This window comes from Calypte anna, chromosome 21, assembly GCF_003957555.1.
Source record: "Calypte anna isolate BGI_N300 chromosome 21, bCalAnn1_v1.p, whole genome shotgun sequence".
In the NCBI taxonomy this organism is placed as follows: domain Eukaryota; kingdom Metazoa; phylum Chordata; class Aves; order Apodiformes; family Trochilidae; genus Calypte; species Calypte anna.
The window spans coordinates 3,622,020-3,649,389 of NC_044266.1; the positions used below are offsets into that span (position 1 = coordinate 3,622,020).

Here is a 27,370-nt window from a genome sequence, read left to right on the forward strand (position 1 = left end):
GGAGGTTTGGGGTTCCGGGGGAGGAGGGGATGTGGCTGGGGATCCCGGGAGGTTTGGACGTGCCGGTGCCGGGCAGACGCTCCCCTTCCGCCGGCGGTGTCTGCTGTGGGTTGTGCCCGGCTCCCGGCCCCGGCTCCCCCCGCCCCGGCCCCGGCTCCTGCCCCCGGGGAGGGGCCAGCAGGTGAGCGGCAGCGGGACGGGAAGGGCAGGGAAGGGAGGTGCAGGCAGGGAAGGGAGGTTCAGGCAGGGCATCCTGGGGTTTTTGTAAGGGTGGGTAGTGCTAGAATAACAGAACTGTTTGGGTTGGTCCAGCCCAGCACGGCCAAAGCCACCTCTGATCCAGGTCCCTCAGCACTACATCGCCACAGTTTTGAAACCCTTCCAGGGATGGGGACCCCCAACCAGTGCCCTGGGCCCTACAACTCTTTGGCTGAAGAAATTGTTCCTAATAATCAATCTAAACCTCTCCCAGCACAACCTGAGGCTGATTCTGGGGTTGTTTGTTCTGGACCCAGGGGTGTTCAGCCTGGAGGGGAGGCTGAGGGGAGAACTTCTCAATCTCTACAACTCCCTGAAAGAAAGTTGTAGCAAGGGGGGGGGTTGTCTCTTCTCCCAAGGAACAAGTGATGGAAGAAGAGGAAATAGTAGTTAACACAAAAAGTGGCTGCAGAATGAATATTTCTGTTCTATGGATTGGAAAAAAAAAAAAAAAGGCAGTACAGTCATAGGAAGTGACAAACCCTGTGTCCCTCTGTGGTGCTGCAGGTGGCTGCTCACAAACAAACACAAAACTTTGATGCTCAGGATCAGAAGGTTTAGCGAATTCACACCTCAGAGTGTTACAGGATCAGGACACCAAAGGTCTTGGATTGCTGCTGCTCATTTGCGGGGAGTCTTGCAGGACAGTGGGGTTTGCAAAGAAAATGAATGAATTAATGAGAATACCAGTATTTCAATGGGTAAAGAAGAGCACCCCAAAAATCTTCAGTTTGTCAGTTGACACCAATTCCTGGGAAAATGGTGTAACAGCTGTTATGGAGGTTGATAAAGAACTAAAGGAGGAGAATGTCATTAATACAAATCAGCTCAGGGTTATGAAAATTAGATCTTGTCAAACTGATTTAATTGCTACCACATTTGAAAAAAAAAAAAACAAAAACCAAAAACAAACAAACAAAACCCCCCCGATTTAGTTCATCTAAATAATTGTGCTGAAAATTCCTACAAAGTATGTGACACAATACATCCTGTAAGGCTGAAACACCACAGAGACTGCAAGAGCCACAGACCTCTCTCTGGTGGATGGGCCAGCCAGGGAGAGTCCAACTGGGAACTGGGAATGTTCTCTGGGAAGAGCTTTCTGATGGCTGCGCCAGGGAGCAGGATCTGTCTCCAGACCCAGGAGTGCAACAGCTCCTTCAAGAAGGGATTCTTAAACCCAGGGAAATCTTTTTTTCCCTAGGAAATCTGTTTGAATCAATCTGGGATTTGCCATGTGAGGGCTCACTGACATCCTGGATTTGTCTGACTCCCTCTGCCTTGTCTTGGAGGTGAAGTCAGCCTGCAGTAACAAAACCAATGTGTCCCCAAGGAGGAAACTCTAGAGTCAAGAGACACTTGTCCAGAGTGGGCAGCTGAGAGCAGACATGCCATAAAATTTCTCAAAGGCCTCTACATCTTTCACCTTTCAAAACAACTGCTTTATCCCCTCTCTGCCCCGGATAATCCATGAACCCTTCACAGCCAAGCAAAGCCACAGGACACCCCTCCAGAGGGCCCCAGCAGGAACTCCATCATTTTTGTGGCAGGGGGCTTCAGCAAGCTCTGTTCTCTCTGCACAGCTGTGAAATAACTTTCCAACAGCAAAGCCAGGGCCCAGCACCCCCTGGAAGAGACAAGAAATGACAGTCAGCAGCAACAACTGGGTTTGTTCAGGAAAAATCTGATTCCTCTTAAGGGCCATGGCTAATAGGGGCAGCACTGGGACCAGAAACGTGCCTTTCCTTTGACTCAAACCTTACAGCTCAAACCAGTGCTGCAACTGCCTCTCTCCTCCTGTTACTGCAACTCCTGCAAACACACTGGGACACCAGTGACACCACCATGGCTAGGGCCAGGTGTCACCAGCAGATGAGAACCATTCCCTCTCATCCCACATGGGACACTGGGGTTTTTAGAGCAAACTGCTCTCCTTTCCCACCCCCCCACCCCTATTGCCTTGCTTCCAGGAGGGCTTGAACCAGGTGGGGAAGCACCCTGCTCCAGACTCTGGAAAGCCTTTTGGAGCACAGTTGTTATTTATAGGAACAGAAGCCTGGAGAGCAGGGAGAAAGAGGACTCTGTGGGGTCAGAAGCTGTACAGCATCCTGGCTTCACCAGGGCTGGCAGGACACAGCCATGGGAAAGCTCCCTCCCAGGCCCCCCGGGATGTCACCACACAGCTTCTCATTACTCTTTTCACCCCTTGCACTCCCACCCCTGTGACACAGGCTTCGGATTTCCACCCCCCCCAAAACCAAGCAGGCAGCATGAGTGGCAGCAGCTCGTGCAGGGGGGGATCTGAGCTGCTGGATGGGGCCAAGCAGCTCTGTCTGCCCCTGGCAAGATGTCTGTGGCAGCTGGAGGGAAAGGAGGATGGTTCTCATCTGGTTTGCATTTCCACTGCAGGGGAAAGCTGTCAGCAGGAGTAGGGATTGGGAGGCCTAGGCATGAAATTAACAGTGGGGAGAGGTGTCAATCAGTCTGTGCCTAAAAACCCCGTTCCTTGGGCTGGACTTGTCCCAGTGGTCTCCAACACCATCAGCACCTCTGCCCTGCTCTTTTTCTGGGAGTAGGGTGAAGGTGCAGCCCCAGCATAGCATCCACTCTGGGAATAGGAAGATCCTTGTCCAAAGGACAACCTCCTGGGCCAGGACCTGGGCTGAAAGCTGCTCTTTTTAGCTCACCTGTGGGACTTTGAAGCTCGTTTTGGCTCCTCTGCTGATGTCCACAACAGCAGGGTCAGCACAAAGTGGCCTCCAGGTGGAAGTCTGTCCCTGCTCTGTGCAAATCAAAGCCTGGAGTGGCTGCCCCCAGAGATCTCCACACGGGCAGCTCCTTGCCCACCCCTGTGCAGGGCACATGGAGAATTCTGCCTCCACAGGAGCAGGGCCAGAGAAGGGAAATGGAAGGATGCAAAGAGGCAGGATCCAGTATTCAAGAAAACATCTTTATTGTACATGTTGGCTTCTATTGCTTGTATCCCCTCCCCAATCCCATGTAGTGCAAAAAATTCAGAGAAACAGAGTTCCACATAAATAAGTCAGATACCTTACAGAGAAATCAAAGTGACAAGAGGTTGAGATGGAGGAGTCCAGGTCTGCTACCAGGAGGACCAAGTGAACCTCTCACCCCACGCTGGGGCAAGAGCTCCTGCCTGGCCTTGCTGTGTCACTGCAGAGTGACAAAGGGGTCCCTGGGTGAAACACATCAACACACACAGCCTGGAGCCCCCCCCCCTCAGGGATGCTCCCCTGCTGGGGAAAAGCCCAAGTGGGAAAAATATCACACAAAGAACATTTTGGGTGAGACACCACAAACTAAAACTGGCAGAGAAGCCACGCACAGTTGACAGTTCTCCTCCCCTGAGGCAGGGGACTAAGCACAGACAGACAGACACAGACACACATCCCCTCCAAGGCCTCCTGCCCAGCAAGGGATGTGCAGCACCAGAAGCAATTCCACCCTGGGACCTCCCAGGGCAGATTCTGACACCTCGTGTCCACACAGTGTGGGTCAGGGTGCTCTGGGCCCCCAGCAAGCTGCTGGGGAACTATTTTGCCCTTTCCTTCCTTCTTTCTCTTTTACAGGAAAGCAGTGAGCACCTGCATAGTTAGGACATCAGAGACACAAAAGGCTCTCTCCCTCCTCATCCCCAGGTTTCTGCAAACAGGCTCAGTGGTGATACTGCTCAGGACCCAAGTGGTAGGTGGCAGGAGTCACACTGCCCCTTTCCCTGGTCCTCAGGGGGAAGGACAGCACTGCTTACCATCTCTAAATAGAAATTGCTAAAGATTGCCAGGGGGGCCAAGGGAACATGGAACAAAAACTCTCCTCAGCCTTCTACACTGCTCACTTCCTCTCTGGTTCTGTTTCCTCCCCCCTGTCAGACCAGCTGCTGAGCCACTGCTGTGACAACTCATTCCTTGCTGAAATCAGCCCTGTCTGTCCCTTCAGCAGCACCTCAGCATGTTGGGCCAGGGCTCAGCACCAGAACCTTTCACTTCTGACATGGCCCTGGGGCTTTTAGACTGATCTGCCCTCAAAGAGAACCTGAGAGCCAGGGGCACCTTGATACGAGTCCTGCAGTAGACTGAAATCCTGACATTGGTTAGAGGAATGGAAAGATAAGGATTGAGACCTCAACTCATGAGGAACAGAGCAGACTTCACTGATTTCATTGTTTCTTTGAGCAAACCAGACCAATGAAACCTGCTCAGGGCAGCCCTTCTGCCACATTCACCAAGAGGCAACCTGCCTGGAGAGGTGCAGGGTCCTCTGCTGAGCTGGGAGAGGCTGGGGCAGAGGTTTGGCAAGTGAGAGGGGGATGGAAAGTGAATTCAGAGTCTGTTCTAAAAGCCAAAAAGGCCTCCTCAGCCTGAGAAGCCCAGACTGTTCTTGGGGAGAGGCTAGGGGGAGAAGTAGCCTGGATTTTCAGAAGCTGATGGCAATTTTAGGTGTCCAACATTAGGCACTGTAAGTGAGCTTGCAAAACATGCAGGCACCCATCCAGGAGAAATCAGATCACTGTAAAAATTGGCTTAAGTTGGGGAGTCCCTGTTACTCTCCTTTGACTCCAAAGAAGAAAAAAAAAAAAAGAAGAAGAAATCTCAATCTCCTTGAAAATTTAGTTCAGCAAATGCCATCAGAAGTGAAATCTGAAGTCTGTAAATGAGAAATGAGAAGGAGCAGGGGCAACAGGCTAGAGGAATTAGTTCAAAATAAACACTTAAACCATTATTTCCAATGCTACATATGAAAACTACTGAGGTACCAGTGGTTGAGTCATTCCTCTATAATGTGGAGAACAACTGATAATAGATCTCAGCTCAAGGCTCTCACACACACCCTACAGTACATGCATTGCAAACACCACCCAGAGGCTCCGTGGCACAGGTGGGTCCAGGACTGTCACTTACAGTACTAATTTATTCAACCTTTAGCTAATTAAAGTGATTGCTTAATTGCCAGGGAGTTGCTAATTGCAAATGGTCCCTTTTCTGGCTGTTTTCACTGTGCATACAGTATCTCACACACACATCTATAGAGAATGTCTCCAGGACACAGTCATCATCTCATCAACAAATGAGAAAAGTAATTGCATCCCTTCTGCTCCTTGAAAAGCAGATGGGATGGGGAATACCAGGGTAGTGTGAAAAATAAAGGGATACAAAGTCATTAAAAATTAAAAGTTAGTGTTCAAACAAACAAACAAAAAGGCAAAAATTAACACCCCAAAAAAAGTAATGCCAGGCAATCCTCTTCATTTAGAAGGCTGGACTGTTCTTGCTTATGAACCTTTCCATTAACCCAGAATCTGCTTTGCAGAGAGGGGAACAGCAAACAGGATGATCCATTCCCAGAGAGCAGGCAGCTGCAGAGTCACTGGAACCTGGGACAGCAGTGGCATGGATGCACCCGAGGTCACCCAGTGCTCAGCTGGGATCCCAGTGTCAGAGATGGGGTCAGCCAGGTAGGGAAATGCTGCAGGAGGGTTCTGGGTGCTGCTTCCATCCAGTTTTGTCTCCAAACTTCACCTCTTCCAGGCCCTGTCCCTTAAGCTGGGCTTCTTTTGTATGTGTGTTTTAAGGCATCAATCAGACACCAGTGAGAACCAGAGGGTGGCCTCAGAGTCCTTAACAGTGCACAAAAGGTTTGGTCAGAAGTTTGGCTACAGTGACATTCAGAGGAGTGGTCTGACATTCAGCCCTGTCCTTGGGAGGAGTGCAGTCCATCACCCCGCCCTGGCCTCCTGGAAGCCTCCAAGGCTGGCTGTGCTCAGATGTGTGGCACCAGATGGATCACATGAATCCAAGAAGCAGCAATGGTTGAAAGTTTCCCCTCCCCAAAGAAAATACACGGCCTTTGGGGGACGGGTGAGATGGGTCTGAACGGAGCAGAGGACACCCCCTCTCCTCACCCTCCAGAAGGAGGGTGCTGGCCCAGGAAGCACATTTCTAACTGCTGTGGTCGTGCTGATCCCATGTGTGCACCAAGTGTGGGGATGGCTTTGGGGGTGGGGGGGAGTGGGGGGTGTAACAGAAGTGCTAGGGCTCAAGGCAACAGCCAAACCCCTTCCTCCTCCTCCTCCTCCTCCAGCGAGCAGCTGCCCCGCGGGGAGGGCCAGGCTTGGTCTGCACTCCCCCTGCTACCCCTGTCCCCTTCAGGTGAGGTAGGTCCTGAGTCTTTGTCAAAGGCTCGTTGAAGACACTGAGAGGGTGGGCGAGGAAGGGGGTGGGAAGTTGAGGAGTTCCAGCACAGCCACCCCCACGCTGCTCCGCCGGGTAAACATGCAGGAGGCTGCCACCCACTTGTTGGTCCGGGGGTTGTACTTCTCAATGGAGTTGAGGCTGGAGCTCCCATCGTTGCCACCCACTGCATACAGCCACCCATCCATGGCCACCAGGTCGTGGGTGCTCCTGGAACAACCATGAAGAGACCACGGGAAGGGGTGTGTGTGTGTGGATGTGTGTGAAGCTCAAAAATGGCATTATGTGGGGTGCAGGGCAGCTCAGAGTTCTGCCACCCACAAAAGGGAGTGCTCAGCCTCACAAATACCCAGTGAAAATTAATTACTGGGCAGAGTGCAGTACAGAGCATCAGATCTTCCCCCTCACTCTGGCACCCTCCTCCCACTGGAGAAATGCCTCCTCTAAGCAATACCCAGGAGCCTAGAAATCCTTGGACTTCAAGCATTAAATCCTCCAGCAGCCAAGCAAGATCTCCAGAGTGCCCTCAGCCAGCTCTACCTCTTTATGGCCATGCAGACTGAGAAGAAACCCCTCTACAGAAAATCCCTAAAGCAGGAGGTCCCTGCTCTTCCCTCCAGGCACAGCAGCACCATCCCTCCCCTGCAGCCCCCCACCTCCTCTCCAAGCAAGGCAAAGCTCTCCAGAAGCTCCCCCGGGAGCAGGGGGCAGAGGCAGAGCTCCTTTACCTGCGGATGTTCATGGGTGCCACGCTCTCCCACGTGTTGGTTTTGGGGTTGTAACGCTCAACAGAGTTAAGGCAACTGGTCCCATCGTTGCCACCAGCCACGTAGAGCATCCCCTCCAGCACAGCCACCCCTGCGCTGCTCCGGCGGCTCAGCATGTTGGCAATGGGGCTCCAGGTGTTGATCTGAGAATTGCCAAGGGTTGGGCATGAGCCAGATGGACAAGTTTGGTTTGGTTGGGTTTGGGGTTGGTTTTTTTTTCAACATCAGTCCTGCTCTAACCTGACATAGAAAGGGATCTGGGAGTCTGGATTGACAGGAAGGTGACCATAAGCCAGCAGTGTGCCCAGGTGGCCAAGGGCATCCTGGCCTCTATCAGGAACAGCGTGGCCAGAGGTCCAGGGAAGGGATTCTACCCCTGTACTCAGCCCTGGTGACGCCACAGCTTGAGTCCTGTGTCCAGTTCTGAGCCCCTCAGCTCAGGAAGGAGATTGAGGTGCTGGAGCAGGTCCAGAGAAGAGCAAGGAGGCTGTGAAGGGATCCAGCACAAGTCCTGTGAGGAAGGGCTGAGGGAGCTGGGGGTGTTCAGGCTGGAGAAGAGGAGGCTCAGAGGAGACCTCATCACTCTCTACAGCTCCCTGAAAGGAGGTGGGAACCAGGGGGGGGGGGGTTGGGCTCTTCTCCCAGGCAGATATCGGTCAGATAAGAGGGCATGGGCTTCAGCTCTGCCAGGGGAGGGTTAGGTTGGATATTAGGAAGAAATTATTTCCAGAGAGGGTGATCAGGCATTGGAATGGGCTGCCCAGGGAGGGGGTGGATTCTCCATCCCTGGAGGTTTTTAAGAAGGGACTGAATGTGGCACTCAGTGCCATGGGCTAAGGGCTCAAGGGTTGGACTTGCTGATCTCAGAGGTCCTTTCTAACCTGGCTGATTCTGTGATTCTACAGCAGTCTTCCCCCAGAAACACTTTTGGGGGCACCCAGTTCTTTCCCACCAACTCCCCTGCAGGAAGAGCTGCAGACACTTTTGCTGACTGGCTCAGGAACTGAGCTTTGGCTCATTCTGCTCTGGACTGCACCCTGGGCACTCAGCCCCTGCAGAAGAGTTGGGGAGAGGCTTGATCCCCACACCATCTCACAGCCACACATGGTGGCTCAAGTCTGCAAGGTGTCAGGCAGGTCTGAGCTGCATAGGCCACACCTTCTGCTCCATGGCCACTGCAAGACTTTACTGGGAAGTGGCCACATATTAAGCGTCAGCAGCAGTTTGCTCAGAGACTCTGTGTGTGTAGCTGGTGGCTGATTCACCATCCCTGGAGGGATTTAAAAGCTATGGAGGTGTGGTGCTTAGGAATATGGTTTAACATTGGACTTGGCAGCGCTGGGTTAACGGCTGGATTTGAAAATCTTAAAAAGTCTTTTCCAACCAGGAAAATGCTGTAAGAGGTGATCTCTCACTGTCTCCTAAGTTCTCTAGCAACTTCTAGTGGCCCTCAGCTTTCTGCAGGGCCCTTTCAGGAAAGGAAAAGGGTTCCCAAGCATGTTGTTCTCTCTTGTATTTACCTGGGGCTCATACTTCTCTACTGTGGCTAAGTGGGATGAGCTGTCATATCCCCCAACAGCATAGAGGTTCCCTTCTGCAAAGACAGACACAGATGCCCAGAAGTTAGCTCAGGAGCACGACCCCAGTCCCAGCACCACCTCCCACAACTCTTGTGTCCCCATACAGCTGTCCCCCTCCCCAGGCATCCAAGTTCCTCTCAGCCTGGCTCCCCCAGCCAGGATGCTCCCAATATTTCATTCCCTGGTGAAATATTCATCAGGCAATTTCTCTGCCACACTGCAAGCTTCCCAAAGAGCTCATTTGCCTGCTGCTTCTTGACCTCCTCATCATGGGAGCTGCAAGCTCTCCCCACCAGAGCAAGGAGTTATTTTTAGCACTGGAATGCCAGTAAAAGCCATGGCAAGCAGAGTCTGAGCTGGTGATGGAGGGAAGGGGACCTCTGAGTCAGCACAGAGAACTGAAACCAGTGAACAGGGCAGGGGAGAGGGACCACAGGGACATGGCACAGCAGTTCCTGGGATCTGGGGAGCATCCCTAGGGAGGTCCAGCACCTGCTAAGGGTAGGGACTGGTCCCTGCTTTAACCCCATGGATGCACAGCAATTCCTGGGATGTGGGGAGCATCCTTAGGGAGGTCCAGTACCTGCTAAGGGTGGGGACTGGTCCCTGCATTAACCCCATGGCTGCACTAATCAGTGACCAGTTCTCCTGCTGCATCCTCCTTACAGACTGAGCTCCTAAGGGGACTTAGGAGACATTACAGCATTCCACCTAATGTGACACCCCTGGCAGAGGTAGCTTTGACCCCACACTACTGCTGGGATCACCATTAAAATGACTGCCTTGCTTTTATAATGAAGGACTAATAATGTTGCTCCTTCCTTTCCAGGGACAGGTGATCAGCTGCAGCCAGCTCTCTTGTTCCAAAGCAGAAGAGGCCCAAAAGAGCTGAGGAACAAGCTGTGCATCCCCTCAGGAGCTACCTCCAGAATGAGATAAAACCCAAGGGAGATCAGGGAGGAGAAGAGAGGATGGGGAATGCATCAGGATGAGCGGAACAGCTTGGGCCACCCGGACTGCCAGCCGGGGAATCTGGGATAAAGGAGCACGAACTAAAACAGAATCAAAAAAACCCCAAGCAGCAAGAAGAAATGGAAGATATGGTCAGGACAGAGGTCAGACAGGTCCTCAGGCCATCACCCACCTAAAGTTGCCACCCGGACGTAGCGTCTCCTGGTGCTCATGGCAGCGATGGAGGTCCAGGTGCCGGTCAGAGGGTCGTACCGCTCCGCGCTGCAGCAGGGAGGGACAAAGGGACATAAGGGGTGACAATGGCAAAGCCCAGGCCAAAACTCTTTGACACACAGAGGCCCTCGGGGGGCAGCTCCCAAGGAGGCTTGGGAACGGACAGGGAAAATAGAGGGAAGGAGTGAGAAAAGCTGGGCGCTGTTGAGGCAGAGGGTTAACAAAACGGTTTGGCCGCTGAAAAAAAACTTTGCCCAGGCCAAAGGCAGTGGCCCTGGGGGCTCCCCAGGCACATAGTGCCAAGGACAGTGCATGCAGGAGCAGTGGAGGAGCCTCTAGCAAGGCAATCCCCTACCTGTTGAGGCACGAGGCCCCATCGTACCCCCCAGCAGCGTAGAGAAGCCCGTGAAGTGCTGCTACACCCAGGCAGCTCCTCCTGGTGCCCATGGACACCTCAGGTTGCCAGCAGTTGGTGACAGGATCGTAGGACTCCACTGTGGCCAAATCAGAGGTCCCATCATAGCTGTAAGGGGAAAAAGGGAGAACATGTAGGAGGTGGAAAGCCTGCAATGCTACTTCTACAGCTCTGGAGTCAACCAGAAGCCTTGGGTCCTGTTCACCAACCCTTCCTCTCCCCCCTGCCCAGCTTTTTTAAGGCATAGAGCAGCTGCTGAAAGTGCAGAGCCCTCCTGGGGGCTGCAGTGACAGCAGCAGGTCCTGAGGTGGGCTCGGGAGGCAGCAGGCTCTGACCATCAGCCTGCACATCAGGTGAAGGCAACTGGGAGGACACAGGACATCACCACCACCAGAGCTAGAAAACTGCCTGCTGGCAGCTTCAGGGGCATTCTGAGGTAATTCTGAGTTGCTTCTCCTGCAGTTAGTACCCCAGGGACAGGATTGCTTCACCCTGGGAGGCTCTGCTGGACATCTCAAGGTGGCTTTGTGTGCTCTCACCACTGGCTCTGCCAAAGGGATCCCCTCCCAAACTCAACTGAACGGATACCCCCAGTTCTGCTGAAGGAATCCTCCCCCAGTTCTGCTGAAGGAATCCCCCCAAGCTCTGCAGAAGGGATCCCCCCCCAGCTCTACCAAACGAATCCCTCACAGCTCTACCAAAAGGATCCCCCCCAGCTCTGCCAGAAGAACCCCCACAGCTCTGCTGAAGGGATCCCCCCAAGTTCTGCCAAAGGAACCCCAAGCTCTGCAGAAGGGATCCCTGCCAGCTCTATCAAAGGAACCCCCCCAGCTCTGCTAAAGGGAACCCCCCCACCTCTACCAAAGGGATCCCCCCCAGCTCTGCCAAAGAGACCCCCCCAAGCTCTACCAAAGGAATGCCCCCAGCTCTGCCAAAGGAACCCCCCCCAGCTCTGCAGAAGGAGCCCCCCTCATCTCTACCAAACGAACCTCCACAGCTCTGCCAAAGGACCCCTCCCAGCTCTGCAGAAGGAATCCCCCCCATCTCTACCAAAGGGATCCCTCCCAGTTCTGCCAAGGGACCCCCCAGCTCTGCCAAAAGGACTCCCTCCATCTCTACCAAATGAAACCCCCCAGCTCTGCTGAAGGAACCCCCCCATCTCTACCAAAGCCCCCCATGTCCCTGTGCATGCCCCTGCCCTCCTTACCCTCCCACAGCATACAGTTTGTTCCCAATGGCTGCCACTCCCACCCTGGCCCTGCGGGTTGACATGGAGGCCACCATGTGCCACCGGTCCGTCCGGGTGTCGTAGGCTTCACAGTCTCCGTGGATGGCAAACAGGCTGCCCCCACCTGCACAAGGGATGGCAAAGAGAGAGCAAAGGACAGCCCCAGGCCCTGGGAAGGGGGTGACAACCAGGGGAGGAGGTGACAGGACCTTACCCACGGCAAAGAGCACAGTGCTGGCCCCCTCGCAGCGCCGCGGCCTCATCCGGCTGTTGCTGAGGACCCCTCTCTGCTCTGGCATCAGGTGGTACTTGAGGGCTTCAATCAGAAGGTCCTTGCACTCCGAGTGATGCCTCACCAGCAGCTCCGTGTCCACGTTGCTCATGAGGAAATCCCTGCTCAGCAGGGGCAGCCGCACACACTTCATGAGCTGAGGGGGCAGGGATCAGTCATTCCATGGATTTTTCCCCCAGAAAATCTCCCCCGCAAACACCAAGGACCCTGGTGAGGCTGACTCCACCTGGAGATGTCATCCTGCTCACTTGGCAGGACAATCAGCTGGTGACAAAGGCCACCAAAGCACATGGAACAACTCAGCCCTTATGTCCTCCCAAGTAACAAGCAACAGGACAGGGGGAAATGGCCTCAGGATGTGCTGGGGGAGGTTTGGATTAGGTATTAGGAGAAGTTTCTTCATGGAAAGGGTTGTCAAGCACTGGAAGAGGCTGCCCAGAGCAGCGGTGGGGTCACCATCCCTGGAGGGGTTTCAAACCCATGTGGATGTGGTGCTGAGGGACATGTTTGGCCTTGGCAGCACTGCATTAACACTTGGACTTGCTGGAGACAAAAGCACGAGTTAAAATAAGTCCTTGCTCAAATTTTTGTTTGAGGATGCAGGTGAAAGCTCAGAAAGGCTGCAGGCAGGGCTGACCTCTCCTCCTGCCCCCATCTTCTCCAGAGCTTCAAGTGCCCAAGCTGCCAGGAGCATCCCCCTTGGATCTGCCAGTAGTTTGGACTTCACCCTGTGAGACTGAACCTCCTCAGCAACACACTCATCTCTGCCTGGGCTGGAAATGGTGTGGCAGGGACCTGCTGCCCTTGCCCTCTGGCCATCCTGCAGCTTCCTGCAGCCACGAACCCACCCAGCCCAGGCCCTCAGAGCTGGTAGATCCAGGTCAGCTCCCCCAGCAGACTCACCCTGGGGACATGCTGTCTTCTGCTGTCCACATCATGCCTGACCCAGCTGAGCACAGCCCGGTACACCTCCTCCTCTGATGGCACATTGAGGCTGTCACTAGAAATGAGGTCCAGCACCTACAGAGCAGGGTGGAAAGGACAAGTGTTGGTTGGTATGGTTTGGGAGGTGAGGAGACACACACACACACACACAAACACAAACACACACACACGTGCAGGAAACTGGCCCAGCACAAGAGCAATGCCAGAGGGAGAGCCCCTGCCTCCTGGAGATGCTGGTAGTGTCAAGCTATTCTCACTGGGATGTAGAAGGATCCAAAGAGCAACTGGGTCCCCAGAACCAGGCAGGTGCAGCTGTGCCTCCCCTCTCCTTGCAGCTCTGCCCTCAATCCTCCTCCTTGTCTCATTCTCCTCCTCCTGTGTCTGAGGCTAATGCACTGCCTGATGCTTCCAGCCCACACCAGGGAGAGCAGGCAGATGACTCTGCTTGCTCACAGCCCTTCAATATTTCATGGGACAGAGCCAGGTGCCCTGGCTGTTCCCAGCACCCTCACTTCACTTGCCAAGGACGATGGAGCTGCAGGAAGTGGAGACGCATATCCATGCACCCCACTGCTCTGACAAGGAGGGAAGGGCAGTGTCTGTGTCCTGGTGAGCGGCCACAGAGGCTGGGATGATGCAGAGCAAGGCTGGGAATGCCTGCTGGCCACCCTGTAGGCAGTGAGGAGCCAAGGGCCAGCCAAGCATCACACAAAGAGCAGCAGAAAACATTAGCTGAGCTCTGACCAGGGCAGCCAGGACTTATTCCTTGGCCTGTGTTCCTCAAGAGATGTTCAAGAGGTATCTGGCAAGCACCAGGGATTTTCCTCCATCCTACCCTCCCACCATCTCCACTGAGCTTGCTCTCTCACAGCATTCTTCCCATTAGACAGAGAGGACCCAAGCAGAGTATCTGGGTACATTCCCCTGCCCAACCCTTCAGCACAGGTTCGTGACAGGTTTCTCCCAGGACAGAACAGGACAAAGCTTTGCTGCTCCCATCCCTTCACACTCCCACCAGGAGGACCTCACCTGTTTAAGAGGCAGCAACATGAACTCCTCTGTCTTGGACACCTCCACGAAGTGCTGGAGGACATATTTGTGTGCAGATTTGAGGAGGTCACTGCAGGAGTGTGTGTCAGCAAAGCCCCGGATCCCCAGGCAGTTGGATGGGTCGAGCTGGCTGAGCAGGAACTTGCAGCAAGCATCCCGCACACCATTGAGCTGAAGCAGGCTGGCAGCAGGAAGAAGTGTCTGGCAGTGGGAAAGAATTTGGGAGGGGGGGAAAAGAGAGTTTCCAGGGCAAGGAAACCATTTTCACCCTCAGCTCACTGCTAGTCAGTCACAGAACAGGCTGATGGAGCACCCATGGGTGCAGAAGGACATAGAGGACAATGCATTCTTTGCTTCCAAGAGGACTGAACTACAGAAGGGCTGAGAAGGACACCCATAATACCCATAACTCCCTCCCGGACCAGGAAATGGCAGCAGAATGGCAGACGCTCAGGACTAGGCCTGGCCATGGCATAGCACTTGGAGGAGGTGACCTCCCTACCCACTGCTAGAAGCAGGTCCCATCACAGAACAGCAGCAAAAGGTGCTGAGCAGAGGCAGAGAGGAGCCCCCAGGAGGTAAGTCTGGTACAGAATGGTTTTGTGGACAAGAGGGATTTTTTTTTGGGGGGGAAGCTCCTACCTGCACGTTCCCCTCTCCAACCACAATCTCAGCTGTGTAAGCATATTGCACCAGCTGCTCCAGGGCCTGGGGGTCAATGTCATGCAGTGTCACATGGGTCTGGCGGCTCTCACTCATCTCATCTGTGACAACAGACACAAGGCATGACCAAAGTCCCACAGCAGGATTGTTTCCCATGCATGGAACAAGCTGCACCCACCCCCACAGTCCAGTAAGGCCTCCCATCTGCCTCTTGACGTGGGGAATAATTGAATCCCAGACTGGTTTGGGTTGGAAGAGACCTTAAAGACCATGGAGCTCCAACCATGGAGCTGCCATGGTCAGGGACACCTCCCACCAGCCCAGGTTGCTCCAAGCCCCATCCAACCTTCAACACCCCCAGGGATAGGGCAGCCACAGCTTCTCTGGGCAACCTTGGGCCAGGGGCTCAGCACCCTGACAGCCAAGAATTTCTTCCTAATGTTTGACCTCAATTTCCTCTCTCCCAGTTTAAAGTCATTTCCCAGTATCCTATCACAAGAACCCACTCTAAGGCCTGGGGTCCCTGCCTCAGGAGGGGCATCAAGAATCCTGGGCAGGGGGTTACAGGCAAAGGGCTTCAGGGGAGGAAGGCAAATGAGGAATAGTGCTGCAGAGAGGTGAGATCCAGGCATCACACCTCCACAGGGCAGGACAGTGAGAGTTGGCAGAAAGACAGAAAAAGGAGGGGGGGACTGCAGGGGGAGAGAAGGTTTGGGGAGCAGGGTGATGGGGAGGAGGAGCAGCTACTTGCTTGTGAACATGGCGTGGAAGTACGGGCTGCACGACGCCAGCACCACCTTGTGGGCTTTGATCTCCTTGGTGCCCACATGGAGCACGATGTCACAGAGCAGCCCACGCTGCCTCATGCGGTTCATGCAGACGAAGGCATCGTGATAGTGCCTCTTGGAGTTGTGGGAGATGCTGTGGCCATCACGGTTGAGGAGCTGCACACCCCCTTCCATAGCTGCAGGTGGGAGGTGGGGGTTTGTCCCTTCTCAGAGACACTGACAGGAGAGGAAAAGCAAAGCATTACCCAGGCAGCAATTGTTCCAGTCCCAGGACATCCCCAAGGACACCCACCACTGCTCAAAGACCCCACACAAGATCAGCAAACATCATCCTACTCATAAACCATGTCAGGGAGGAGACAGCCCCTGGAGAACACAAGTGATGCAAAGTGATGCTGAGACTCCTCTGCTCTGTGATGCTCACTGCTTCCCAGCTGTGCTCCTCTCCAGGTTGATACATCTGCCTTCAGAAGGGTACTGCCCTCCAACATACACACACTGATTTCCCTCTCCAAATCCCCCTAGCAAAGCACATTCCCATGCCCATTTCCTTCACCAGGGCCTGCCAGTCCTGCATTGATCAGACACAGCTTAACCAGACCACTAGAGACAGCCAACATGACAACCCTGATTAGCCTAAGCCAAAAATAACCAGGGAATCCTGTATCCTAAAAGGCAAGAGTGATGTTCTGCACCACAGCTCTTCACGTGCTGGCTGTTCCCTTCCAGAAGAACCCAGGAGATTTCAAATCCATGTGCCTGCCTTCAGAAGTTGAACTCAGGGAGCTGCTGGCTTTCCTGTGCCCACAAAATTCAGATAGGGGGATAAGCCAGGGGACAAAGGCAACTGCAGCACAGAGCTCTACAGTTCCAGTATAGGATGCTCCAGACCTAGGATTCATCTCTTCCTGCCCATTTTATATTTTAGGCCTCTCTTTGGACAGAGGCTGAGAATTCCCAGTGGCCAGGTAGGAAACAGGATCCTGAGCCCCACTTCCCTCTCCCCAGGCACATCCAACCTCACCACAGCCCCAAACAGCCCTGCTCCAGCACCAGCCTGGCAGAGCTCCTAAATCTCCCTGAAGCAGCCCCAGCTAAGACCCTGCCCTGTCCTTTAGGGGGTAACAATGAGCTCCAGGGGGGTTTGGTTGGAGCAGGCTGAGAGGAGGGACAGACAGACAGCCAAGAGCAGAGATGCTGATGGGGCAGCAGAACTCAGTCTGCACACGTACACACCACTGAGCATGGAGCAGGATGGTTCTTTCACACAATCTGGGACAGCCCAGGGAAGCAGCAGGGGAATCAACTCAATGAAATCACAAAATCCCAAAATTACCTCCCCAGGAGATACAGCCATTTATTTTCCTCTTTCCATGCTGACTGCATTTAGGCTGCTCAAAAGGCTCTCTCCCTGCCAGCAGCACCCAAAGAAAAGGGGGGGGCGTGAAGAGAGAATGACTGAGCAGCAGGAGGAAAAAAGGGGAGGGAGCAGGAAAAAAAAAGGCAGCTTGAAGGAAGGGGAAAGAAAAAAAAAGCCTGTGTGCTGCACTCGTGTGCCTGCCCCCGCATCCCTACGGCGAGAGGATCCCCTCTGCCTCTCTGTTCCTCACAACACCTACACATCTCCAGCAGTGCTGAGCCTAAAAATAGAAACCCACCATGCTGTGCCTGCTCAGCCACGAATGCAGCCTTCTATTCCTTCTTAAATAGCAGTTGTACCACGTACTAGAGTCTGGGGGAGGAAGAAAAAAAAATAAAATATGAATAAACATCTTTCCTGAGCGGGAGAGAATCCTGCAATGCCCTCTTCTATTTGCATCATCTGAGTGAGATGAGGTTCCTTGTGTCCCTGTCAGCAGGAAAGACTCATGGGTACAAGGCAAAGATACAAGCTGATGCTTTCCAGCAATGAGGGGAGGATGCCTCTGTGCCCTTGATGGGGAAGAAGGACCCCTGAGTCTGCTGGCCTTCTCCTCCCACACCCCTCAGCTGGGGTTTTTGGAAAGATTCAGCATCCCTAGGACACCCTCAGCAGGTTAATCCACATCTGTGGACACTGCTGGATGAGAGGTGCCCTCACAGAGGTGGTTTATAATTATCAGCACCTCTAGCAGGGTTCAACAGCTCTTTTCCCAGGCCTGGTGTTGCAGCAGAGGGCAGACAGTGCTTCCTCACCTCTACTTCCCTCCTTAGCTGCCAGCCTGGGGGGTTTCCTGATCTGCTCTGGTTTATCTTTTTAATACACTGTTGAGCATCCTTCTCCCCATCAGGATTTAAGTCCTGCCCCAGCTCTAACAGAGAGCACTCACCCCTCCTGGGTGCTGGAAAAAGGATGGAAGCTCCCAGCTCTGCAGTGGAGGAAGGACCAGAGAGGACAATTCAGGACAGGACAGAAGAGCAGGGAGAAGATGGAACCACTTGCCTGGTCCCATCTTGCATGGGATCAGAGGGCACAGCAGCCTGAAGGTTGAGGTGCTGGCATCACAGTCATCAAACCCATTCCCAAATAGGGTTGGGAACACTGGGGTCTCTTCCCAACCCTGCAAACTCAGGGCAAGGACAAATGCAGAAAGTGACAAGGGTGACACTGTCTCTCCTTGCCATGATTCCCACGGCCAAGAGATTGAGCCCAACTATTGTTCATTCCCCTCTCCACCCACAACCCCCTGGAAATGAAGGTCTGTGTGTGCTGCTAAGATGTAATTAATGAGGACCAGAGCCTGGACCACAAGAGACAGTAAAGCAGTGTCCAGAACCCCAGTGGGGGGAAGGAAACACAAGCCCACTTCTGTGGAGCATGCAGCAGCATGGATGCACGTGTTCCACATCAGCTATAATGGATGCAGGGGCTGACTTGTAATAACTCTTGGATTATGACAAAAAAAAAATTAAAAAAAAAAAAAAGGAGGCATTTGTTTGGCTCCTATGCGACAGAGTGTGGCCATGCATAACAGCTCTGTTAATTAATGCAAATGATCCCTGCCCAAAGGGAGGTCTGTTCTCTTTGCACAAACCCCCCATATTTTGCTGAGAATGAAAAGAAGCGTGCTGAGCAATAAGCAGGGAACTGAGTATCCTCCAGGGAAAAGTTCAGAGCCTGCCCTTTCCCCAGGAAGGCTCTGGAGAATGGCTTTTTGTTGACAGCTGGGATGGAGATTTGATGTCTGCCAGGCTAGCTAGGAGACCATAAAAACACATCCTGTACAGCTGGACAGATGCTGGGGACCAAGGAGCTTGACACTGGAGACACAGACAGGAACTGCTGCTTCTAAATCCATCTCCATCTCCTCTACACCAGATATCAAAATTCTTGGTTTTAATCCCACTGAGAGGTGTCACAGGCCATTGGTTGATCCTAAGCAGCATCCTGCAATTGTATATCCCTAATTCTTGCTTCTTAAATAGGGCTTGGCACTGCCCATTAGAAAATATATTGCATTCCCACCTTTCCTGCTCCCTTCCCCACAATAAATATTATCAAAGAGGACTGGAAATAATAAATATATAAATATAAATATATATAAATATATACCCAGGACCCAGATGCAAAGCAGGCACCCAAATTGGGCAACTGTCCCCAGCAGGACCTGTCACATTAGCATCACTGATACTAGCAGAAAATTCTCTCCTCCTCAATACACCACTTTGGGGCTCAGGCCCTTCTCAGCCTTGTACCACTTTACCTGCACCCAGGGAATTCAGACAGACACAGGCAGTGTGCAGCAGCTCACATTCAGACTTTTTAATAAAAGGTTAATTGCCTGTTCAGCCCAGAAGAGCCAGGAGTTGTCAGGAAGCAGAGGGACCTTAATAGTTCAGGCCCAGCAAGTGAACCTGATGCTCTGACCTGCAGGTCCTGTCACAGCTAGAGTGACAGCTGATTTCCAGCTGCACATACCCGGAGGTCAGGGCTGCAAATATTGATGGAAATGAGACTTAACACACAACTGGGATGAGCTGCAAGGAGAGACAAGGAGCACACACCTCAGCCCCAAGCACTCCTCTCCATCTCCTCTCTCTTCTGCTCCTGCTGCCAGCACTGCCCCTGCCCATGTCTGCCTTCCCTTCCCCAAGCCCCCCTGCTACAGGTGGGAAGGTGAGGAGCACACAGCTCCTGAAATCAGAGGAATTAATCTGCTCTGAGCCAGCCTCAAGGCAGCACAAGGCACGGCAGCTGAGTCTGCAAGACTGAGAATCCCCAGTGCTCAGCAGGGTTTGGGTTGGTCTTGTGGGGGTTGGGTTTTGTGTTGGTTTTTGTTGTTTTTTTTAATATATATAATGAATTAGGCACAACTGACACGCACTGAATCCTCCTGTCTAGACATCTGCAGAGAAGTGACAAGCTGCCAGAGAGGATGTGGAGCCTCAGCAAGGGGATGGGGAAGATAGAAGGGAGGGGGGAAAAGCTGCCCAGAGTCGCCAGCTCTCCAGCACAGACACAGTGCTGGCTTCAGGCAAGGAGGGCTCTCAGCACATTGTCCAAGTCAGTGCCTTTCAGCAGCTCAGTGGGTTGTAATCAACCAGCTCTGGTGAACACAGAAGGCTGGGGGTCTTCTCTAATTAAAGCCTCTCCCCATTAATTGTGGGGAGTTTTGTTTGGAAACTCAGCTCAGAGTTGCTCTGTCCTTTAGCTGGGAGAGAGCACAAGGCAGAGAGAGCCTCAGTACCTGCCCAGGGACATTCCCACATCCAGAAGGGATAAAGGGTATCCAGGCTGCTGAGCACCTACCCGGGTACACAGCCTTCTCCCTCCTCATTGCACAAGCAGCAATTCTTCCTGCAGACATCTCCAAATTCAGCTTTCACCTTCAGCATTTGGCACGCAGGGAATGACAGCAGCTCCAAGCAGGACTCTGTGGTTGAGGGATTTAGAGGCATCTGTGCTAACATTTTGGGTCATTTGGTTGTAAGGGTCAGGGTCTGAACAGGCTTGGTACTGTTGAATCCCCATGTTAGGGAGAAAGGAAAAATGGAGAGCAGCTGATATTTTGAGATGCTCAGCAAAATGTGCAGCTCTCCAGCTGCACTGGGATTAGGCAGCAGCTCCTGTAGTGCAGCACAAAGCAGACCAAAATCTAAGCAAAAGGAGCCCTTTGCCTCTCCAATGGACTGCAAATGTGGGTCATGTCCTAATTCCCCCCCCTCCCAGCATCCCCCAGCAGATGCAGGAGAGGAGCTGCTGCTGCATCCAGTGCTGTTTTATGGCCCAAGCAGTGTCAAACCTCCACACAGAGGCATCAAGCAAGCTGCCCCTCCAGCCAGCAGTGACAGTTCACATCTTCAGCTGCATTATCCATCACTGTGGTATTCCTGAGCTCCCTCTAACTTCCTCTGTGACAGACATGCCTGTCCCTAACTCATTTTTCAGACAGGTAAACAGGCAAGAGGAGAGTGCTTGGGGCACTGAAGGCAGCCTGCAGCAGATGATTTTAATATTCCTGGCTCCTAGACTTGCCCAGGAGCTTCTTGCCTGCAACATCCTTGGCCAGCAGCTACTCAGAGAGGGCTCCTGCCCTTTACCTGTCCTCCATGCAAGGTGCTGGTGTCTTGAGCAGGTGGCAGTGGGCCAGTTCAGAGCAGGTGGCTACTGCTCAGCAATGCCCTGACACCAGCCATGAGGGATGAACCTGGTTGAGACCCAGCATGAGCTCCTGCAGGGCTTCCAAAGGGAAAGCTGACTTCGTGCAGGAGGTTAGGAAAGAAGGAAAAAAGCACTGGGACCTCCTGGCTGCAAGTGGATCAGTCACAGACAGCTAAGCCAGAGGACAATGCTCCTGCTGATGCCCTGTGCTCATGAGTGACTCCCTGAACCAGGAGGTGACCAGCTGCCTCATCCCTTTTGTAAAGACTTGGCACATTTATGGAGAGTTTACAAAGCCTCCTGCCAGCCTCAGTCATAGCATGGCTTGGCAAGGCAGATGTACCAGACCACGTAAGCAGATCTGCATTTCCTCTGCTGAACAAGCTCAGTGCTTCATACTGTGCAGCAGTGGGAGCCTTTTTTTGGAGCCAGGGAACAATTAAGAGAATTCCCTCACATCTTCTTGCAGGCAGCAGCACATGAAAACCGAGCTATGAGGAGCATGTGACATAATGGCCTTGAGTTTGCTGGTATGCTGGGGGCCTGCCAAGGCCAGCAGGTCCCAAACCCTGGGAATTTCAGCTGAAGGACCTTGAATTCCTGTCCCTGAGGAGTCACATCCTTTAGAGGAGGCAGTGTGGTTTGCAGCCAGTTCTAGCAACCCAAGCAGAAAGGGTTTGGAGGCAAGATTCTAACTCCAGAGAAAATCCAGAAGCCAGCACTGAGACTCCAGCCTGGCTGTTTGATTTGTGAGCTGCTGAGCCCAAAATGCAGCAAAGCAAGACCAGAACAGTCTCCTCAGCACATATCCAGTCTTCAGAGCATGTCTGCCCTGATTTTTCACATCCCACTCCATCTACAGAGACCCAGCTGGGTGCTGATGGGAGTGGAATGGCCAGCAGACAGGCTGGCAGAGCAGACAGGCCATTGCCACCCTCACCAAGCTGACCTCAGCTGACAGAAAGCATAAGGGACCATCCCAGCAACCCCAGATGCTAAAGGGAAAGTCCATTTGGATCCTAGACTCTCAAGCCAAGACAGCAGGTGACTGATATGCCTGTCAGCTCCTGGCCTGCTGTCTGCAGGGATTCACAAGTCAGTTCTCAAGAAGAAAACTCAGATCTTTGCACCCATGATCTCCAAGAGTCTTACTCCCTGCCATGCTGAATGAAGTATGTCCAGCAGATGCTCCTGGGTCAAGAGAGGAACTTGGGGTGCAGAGGGGAGAAATTTCAAGGAGGTGATTGTTTGGCTATAGTGACTGTAACCAAAACTGTTAGAAGTCACCCAATAGTGAACTTCTTACAAACAGGAACATCCTGGTGCAAAATGCTAATCCACAGACATCCCAAATCTGTTGTGGAGGCTCCATTCCTCCTTCCATTTTTAAATGCAGCTGTGCCTCCAGCTCATCCATCCTGCAAAGGGGCAGCAGCTCTCTGGGGCTCATTTCAGCTGTGCCCAGCCCTGGGGGGCCACAAGTCACCTCCATCAGGTGAGACTGCCAGAATCAACCCCCTGCAGATACCCACATGCTGCTGAATCACTCCAGAACCAACCTCCCTTCTGCTCTCCAGCAACCAAGAGCACCCCAAGACAGTGCTCAGCAGCCACTGAACTCAAAGGGGTTGCGTTTACAGAGACCCCACAAAACCAGGGCCACCACTTCTGCAGTTTTGTGCCTTGGCACCGAAGTCCCCCGAGTCGGTGGCCAGGGACTGACACGCAGAAAGCAGTGACAGCCACCAGACTGCTGCATTTCTTCCTTGCTGTAAAGAAGCCAAGGTCCCGGGGCCAGCACTCCTCAGAAGGGATTTATTTGCTCAGCCACCAGAACCAAACCATCCTGCTGCTCCCCAGGACCACCCCTATGAACAGGGATGTTGTAGATGGAAGATGCTCCCTCGAGGAGAGCCCTCTGCCCAAATGGTCACTGCAGAGGCCAGAAAAAAAAGCAACAAACCAACTAAAAACCCCAAAACTCCCTGCCTCATGCTTTCTCATCTCTCCAAGTTGCCAGAAAATCCACGGAAACGTTTCTCCTTGTGCCCTTCACCTCCCCACCATCCAATGAGACTCAATAGCCCCGTGTGGCTGCACCGAGGGTCAGCAAAGCCACCAGGGGCACAAACCCCCGCAGCTCTTCCCGGGGCCTCAGCACCTCGCAGGGCTCCAAGCTGCAGCTTTTTCCTTTACCAAGGACTTGGCAGAGGACTCAGAAAAGAGCCCACGCTGAGCACCGGGACGCTGCCGACCTCCGGAGCTCCGGCCGAGGTGCTGAGAGATGGAGCCGATGGGGAACGGCTCCGGTTCTCCCCCAGCCGTGATGGGGTGGACCCCACCGGACAAACTTGCTCTCCGGGGGGGGACGGGAGTGATGGGGAGCAAAGAGGAGCTCCTTGGGGGGGTCCTATGCACCCCGGTAACCTCCCTGCCCCCCATCCGCCCCCTCCGCCGCCGGGCCCGGGGCGGTCCCGCGGGGTTCAGGTGCCATAGGGGTCCGGGTGCCCTCGGGGTCCGGGTGCCCGGTTCTGCTGCCTCGGGTAGCAAGAGGGATGTGGGCAGCGGCAGGGCCGTGCCCTGGCGGTACTCACGGTTCCGGTCAGCCCGGCCCGCGGGATGCTACGGGGAACCGCGATGCCCGAACCGCTGCCGCCGGCCCCGCGGCGGGGAAACGGGGCAGGTGCAGGGGAGCGGCTCCTCCTTGGCTGGCGGCGGGACGGAACCTGGGATGGGGCGGCCCCGTGGCTGCGGTTTCCTCCCTTCACCCGGAATAACCCCGGCCCGGTTCGGTTCGGTTAAATCCCGCTGTCACTCACCGGGTGCGGGGCCCCGTCCTGCGGGGTTTGGGGGGGGGGGAATGAGTGGGTGGGGAGGGGGCGGGCTGGGGCAGCCCCACGGCCCGGCCGCCGGAGCCGGGGTGGGGGGGTCCGGGCAGGGGCGGTACCGGGGGCGGTACCAGAGGCGGTACCGGGGGCAGGGGCCGCCTCTCAGCCGCGCTGCAGCCCGGGAGCGGAAGCGGGGCCATGCGGGAGGCAGCATGGCGACAGCCGGCAAGAGGTGGGAATCGGGTTGGGATGCGGTACCGCCGGGCACGGTTCGGTAGCGGACAGGACCGGTGCTATCGGCCCGGTTCGTCGCTGAGCTTTTTTTTAACCCCCCCCCCCCTCTCATGTTCTTCTCTGCAGGAGCCTGGGGGAGCTGAGCGTGGATGAGTTCCTCACGGCCGGGTTTGGGTCGGAACCTGAGGGCGGTTCGGAGGAGGAGGACGCCAGGCCCAGCAAGGGAACCGCGGCCCGGAGGCGGCGGAGCGGGAAGGCGGCGGAGGGGAAGGGCCCGGCGGCTGTGAGGTGAGGGAGGGCCCGGAGGGGGCCCCAGAGGGCTCCTCTGGGGACAGCTCGGGCAGAACCGGGTCGGTCTGTCCCCGGTTCGGGTGTGTTTGCTGCCCCTGAAAGCATCTGCAGGTAGGAAATGGTGCCGAGGCCCTTCAGCTCTGGTAATGGTCATGAAGAGCCAAATAAATTTTTTTTTAGGAGCTCATAAGATTTTCCTGGGCTTTCGTTGTCGGATTTCTCAGTGTCCCAGTGCTTCAGTGTTCCTTATGAAGCCCTTGCTGGGTTAATTCTGAGAAAAAAAGGTTTCTTTGTGGCAGCCTTTGAATATTATATTAAAGGTGGAGAACAAACATTTTAGTAGGGCCTGCAAGTGATGGGACAGGGGGTGATGGTTTAAATTGAAAGGGTTTAAATTAAAAGGCTTAAATTGATTCAGCCTCGATGTAATGAAGAAATTCTTTTAATGAGGATCCTGAAGCCCATGTTGCCCAGAGAGGTGGCAGATGCCTGGAAATGCTCAAGGCCAGGTTGGATAAAGCTCTGAGCAACCTGATCTTGGAAATGTCCCTATCCATGGCAGGGGTTTGGAGCTGGATGATCTTAAAGGTCCCTTCCAACCTTGAAAAATCAATGATTCTGTAACCTGGCTGAGCTGAAGATGTCCCTGCCCACGGCTGAGAGGTCAGACTGCTGGCCTGTGAAGGTCCCTTCCAACCCAAACTGTACTATGATTCTACTAAATAGAGAAACAATTTGTTTTTTGTTTTTTTTGTGGCTTTACAAGGTGTTTTTGTGACCTCTTTTCAGTACCCCAAGACAGCTTGGGACTTTGCTATGAAGACTTCTTAGTGCTGAGTGAAAATAGCCTTTCCCAAGTCCTCTGCAGCAGGTGTTAAATGCCCCAGCAACCCCTCATCAGTCACATTAGCCCCAGGTGTGCTTCAGTGCCCATAAATTGCCTGTTTTTTCCTACAGCAGAGTTTTGAGCAATGAACAAATGCATGTCAATTCTCATCTGCCAGGAAGAAGGGAAAGGCATCTGAACATAAAGATCAGCTCTCCCGGCTGAAGGACAAAGATCCTGAATTTTACAAGTTTTTGGAGGAAAACGATCGCACGTTGCTGAATTTTGATGCTTCAGACAGTTCTGAGGAGGAGGAGGAGAAGTTTCATGTACCACCTGATACACTGGAGGTACCAGGCCCTCTTTTGGAGTGCAGAAATCAATTGTTATTTCAGTTATTTGCATGTTAAGTATTTAAGTTGAATGCAAGGCCCAAGTATGTTTGGGCTCACAGTGGCACAGATGTCTGGAGAGGGGCTTCCTAAAAGATCACCAGGAGGTGCACAAATCTGTAATCCAGAAATGAGCTGTGGGTTTGAACTGAGCAGGAGGAGTTTGTTAAAGATTGTGAAAAGAGCCTAAGAGTGTGTCTTCTCTTTGGCTCTGTTTTTGTGTTTTCTTTCCCAGTGAGAGCTTGTTGTGTCTCAAGTGATACAGTTTTTTTTCCTTGATGTGTGATGTTCTTGCAAGTTGTATTGATGTAACAAAGCTGCAGGGCTTAAGTAGCTTTTTTGGAATTTGTAATGCACGATTTCATCAGTGCTTTACACAAAGTGCTGATAACAGCATCAATAGAATTCACCACTGGCTGCTTTCCTCTTCAGTAGCTGCTCAGGGATAGAGGTGGGACCAGAATTGTAGAAGCCTTTTCTCAGCCTTGGTGTTGACTTCTCTAGGAAGCAAGTGATGAAGATGAAGAAGATGATGAAGAAGAGGAAAAAGTCAAACGGAAGAGAGTCAGTCTCATCCCTGTGAGCCTGAAAATGGTTGAACGATGGAAAAAATGTGCGGAGGTGAGCAGGGCACTTGAGCATTTTCCTTGAAACATTCTTCCCCATGTGTTACTGTTTCTAAGAGATTAACTTTCAATTTGTTCATCTTTCACAAAAACCTACAGAGAGGATGTATGTCCTACTTACAAGGTCATGCTCATAGACCTCTTGCTACTTCAGCATGAGTTGTCTTTGTAATTTTTCTTGGGATGCAAGATTGGAGTGCTTGCACTCCAGCTGAGGGAGAAGCTAGAGAAATCTGGGCAGCTCAAAAGAGGTCAGAATGGTAAACTTTGGATTTGTCATTCTCTTGCTGAGCAATCTGCCTTTGGCAGCTCTGAGAACTTTTTTAGTCATATTTTGAGTTGTGATGGAATGGCTTACTGCTGACTGAGAGGGGGAGGGAAAGGTCAAATTGGATAGTTGCTTGCAGTTGATTCATTGCTTCTCAACCCCCAACCAATAAGAAGCCCATTTTAGAGCAGGTGAAGGCTGTTAGCATTTTGTTAGCACTGCTTTGACATTTTTTCTTTGGCATTATAGAATGGAGCTGGTTTAGCAATCAGAATGAACTCCAATACTCCTGTCCCAGTCGTGCTTCAGTTTCAGAATATTGTTTGCTTTTGCTCCTCAGCAACCCCTTTTCTTCTTTCCCCAGAGAAACCTAACACCAAAACTTTTCCATGAAATCACTCAAGCCTTCAAAGCAGCTGTAGCAACCACCAAAGGAGATCATGGGGCTGATCCCAGCAAGTTTCAAGTCACTGATGCTTCAGGTGAGTTGATCACCTTACTACTTCTGTGAGAGAAGGGAAGGCTTTGCTATTGGAAGGTGGAGATAAGTTCTGGTGGGACTTAACTTACCCTTTCTTAGGCTTCATTTCACTTAAGTAGCTTATCTTCCTCCTGGTGGTGAGACCATTCAGTGGTACCTTGCTGGTGTCCCAGGGTGTGGGTGTAGCTCCTGGTGTGCATGTCTGGAGCAGCTATGCTTGCAGGCTGTGAGGAGAGTCCCACCCTTCAGTCACCAGACTTCCTAGAGTGCAGTTAAAGTTAGGTACTGGTTCATAGTGCATATTTTTGGGGACAACTTTTGCTGCAGCTTTTAGCTGTTCTCATTTAGAGCTTAACCCTGCAAGATTATTTGAAGTCATTCCAATATATTCTATAACTTCACAACAATCCAGAGTTCAGTTGCACTGTCAAGCTCACATTCCCCTAGCCAGGACCTCTCAAAA

At 53.0% G+C, this 27,370-nt stretch overlaps 2 protein-coding genes across 2 annotated transcripts in view; one reads left to right on the forward strand and one right to left on the reverse strand.

Annotated features, from left to right (window-relative positions):
- Positions 1 to 3,263: 3,263 nt before the first annotated feature.
- Positions 3,264 to 23,812, reverse strand: KLHL17 (kelch like family member 17). Its single transcript, XM_030463805.1, has 12 exons — positions 23,556 to 23,812; positions 15,344 to 15,596; positions 14,572 to 14,693; positions 13,909 to 14,130; positions 12,838 to 12,954; positions 11,857 to 12,070; positions 11,622 to 11,766; positions 10,355 to 10,522; positions 9,959 to 10,047; positions 8,755 to 8,828; positions 7,196 to 7,377; positions 3,264 to 6,677 (listed from the first exon to the last, which is right to left on the reverse strand). Exons 2-12 carry the CDS (start codon positions 15,552 to 15,554, stop codon positions 6,449 to 6,451), a joined length of 1,773 nt encoding a protein of 590 aa, XP_030319665.1. The 5' UTR covers positions 15,555 to 15,596; positions 23,556 to 23,812; the 3' UTR covers positions 3,264 to 6,448.
- Positions 23,813 to 23,970: 158 nt separating this feature from the next.
- NOC2L (NOC2 like nucleolar associated transcriptional repressor) overlaps positions 23,971 to 27,370 on the forward strand; it is a 40,789-nt gene continuing 37,389 nt past the window's right edge. Inside the window, 5 exon segments of the mRNA XM_030463659.1 lie at positions 23,971 to 24,021; positions 24,150 to 24,311; positions 25,319 to 25,490; positions 26,037 to 26,153; positions 26,791 to 26,908. Of these exon segments, the coding sequence (XP_030319519.1) occupies positions 24,002 to 24,021; positions 24,150 to 24,311; positions 25,319 to 25,490; positions 26,037 to 26,153; positions 26,791 to 26,908 (589 nt within the window). The 5' untranslated portion in view covers positions 23,971 to 24,001.

What these genes read in the sequence shown, in the direction of transcription:
- KLHL17 (XM_030463805.1), bottom strand. Translation starts at nt 15,554, where the DNA reads ATGGAAGGGGGTGTGCAGCTCCTCAACCGTGATGGCCACAGCATCTCC. An exon ending in AAACTGTATGCTGTGGGAGG is followed by an intron (nt 10,523 to 11,621) that starts GTAAGGAGGGCA and finishes TTCCCCTTACAG; the next exon opens with CTATGATGGGACCTCTGATT. An exon ending in CGTCCGGGTGGCAACTTTAG is followed by an intron (nt 8,829 to 9,958) that starts GTGGGTGATGGC and finishes CTGTCTTTGCAG; the next exon opens with AAGGGAACCTCTATGCTGTT.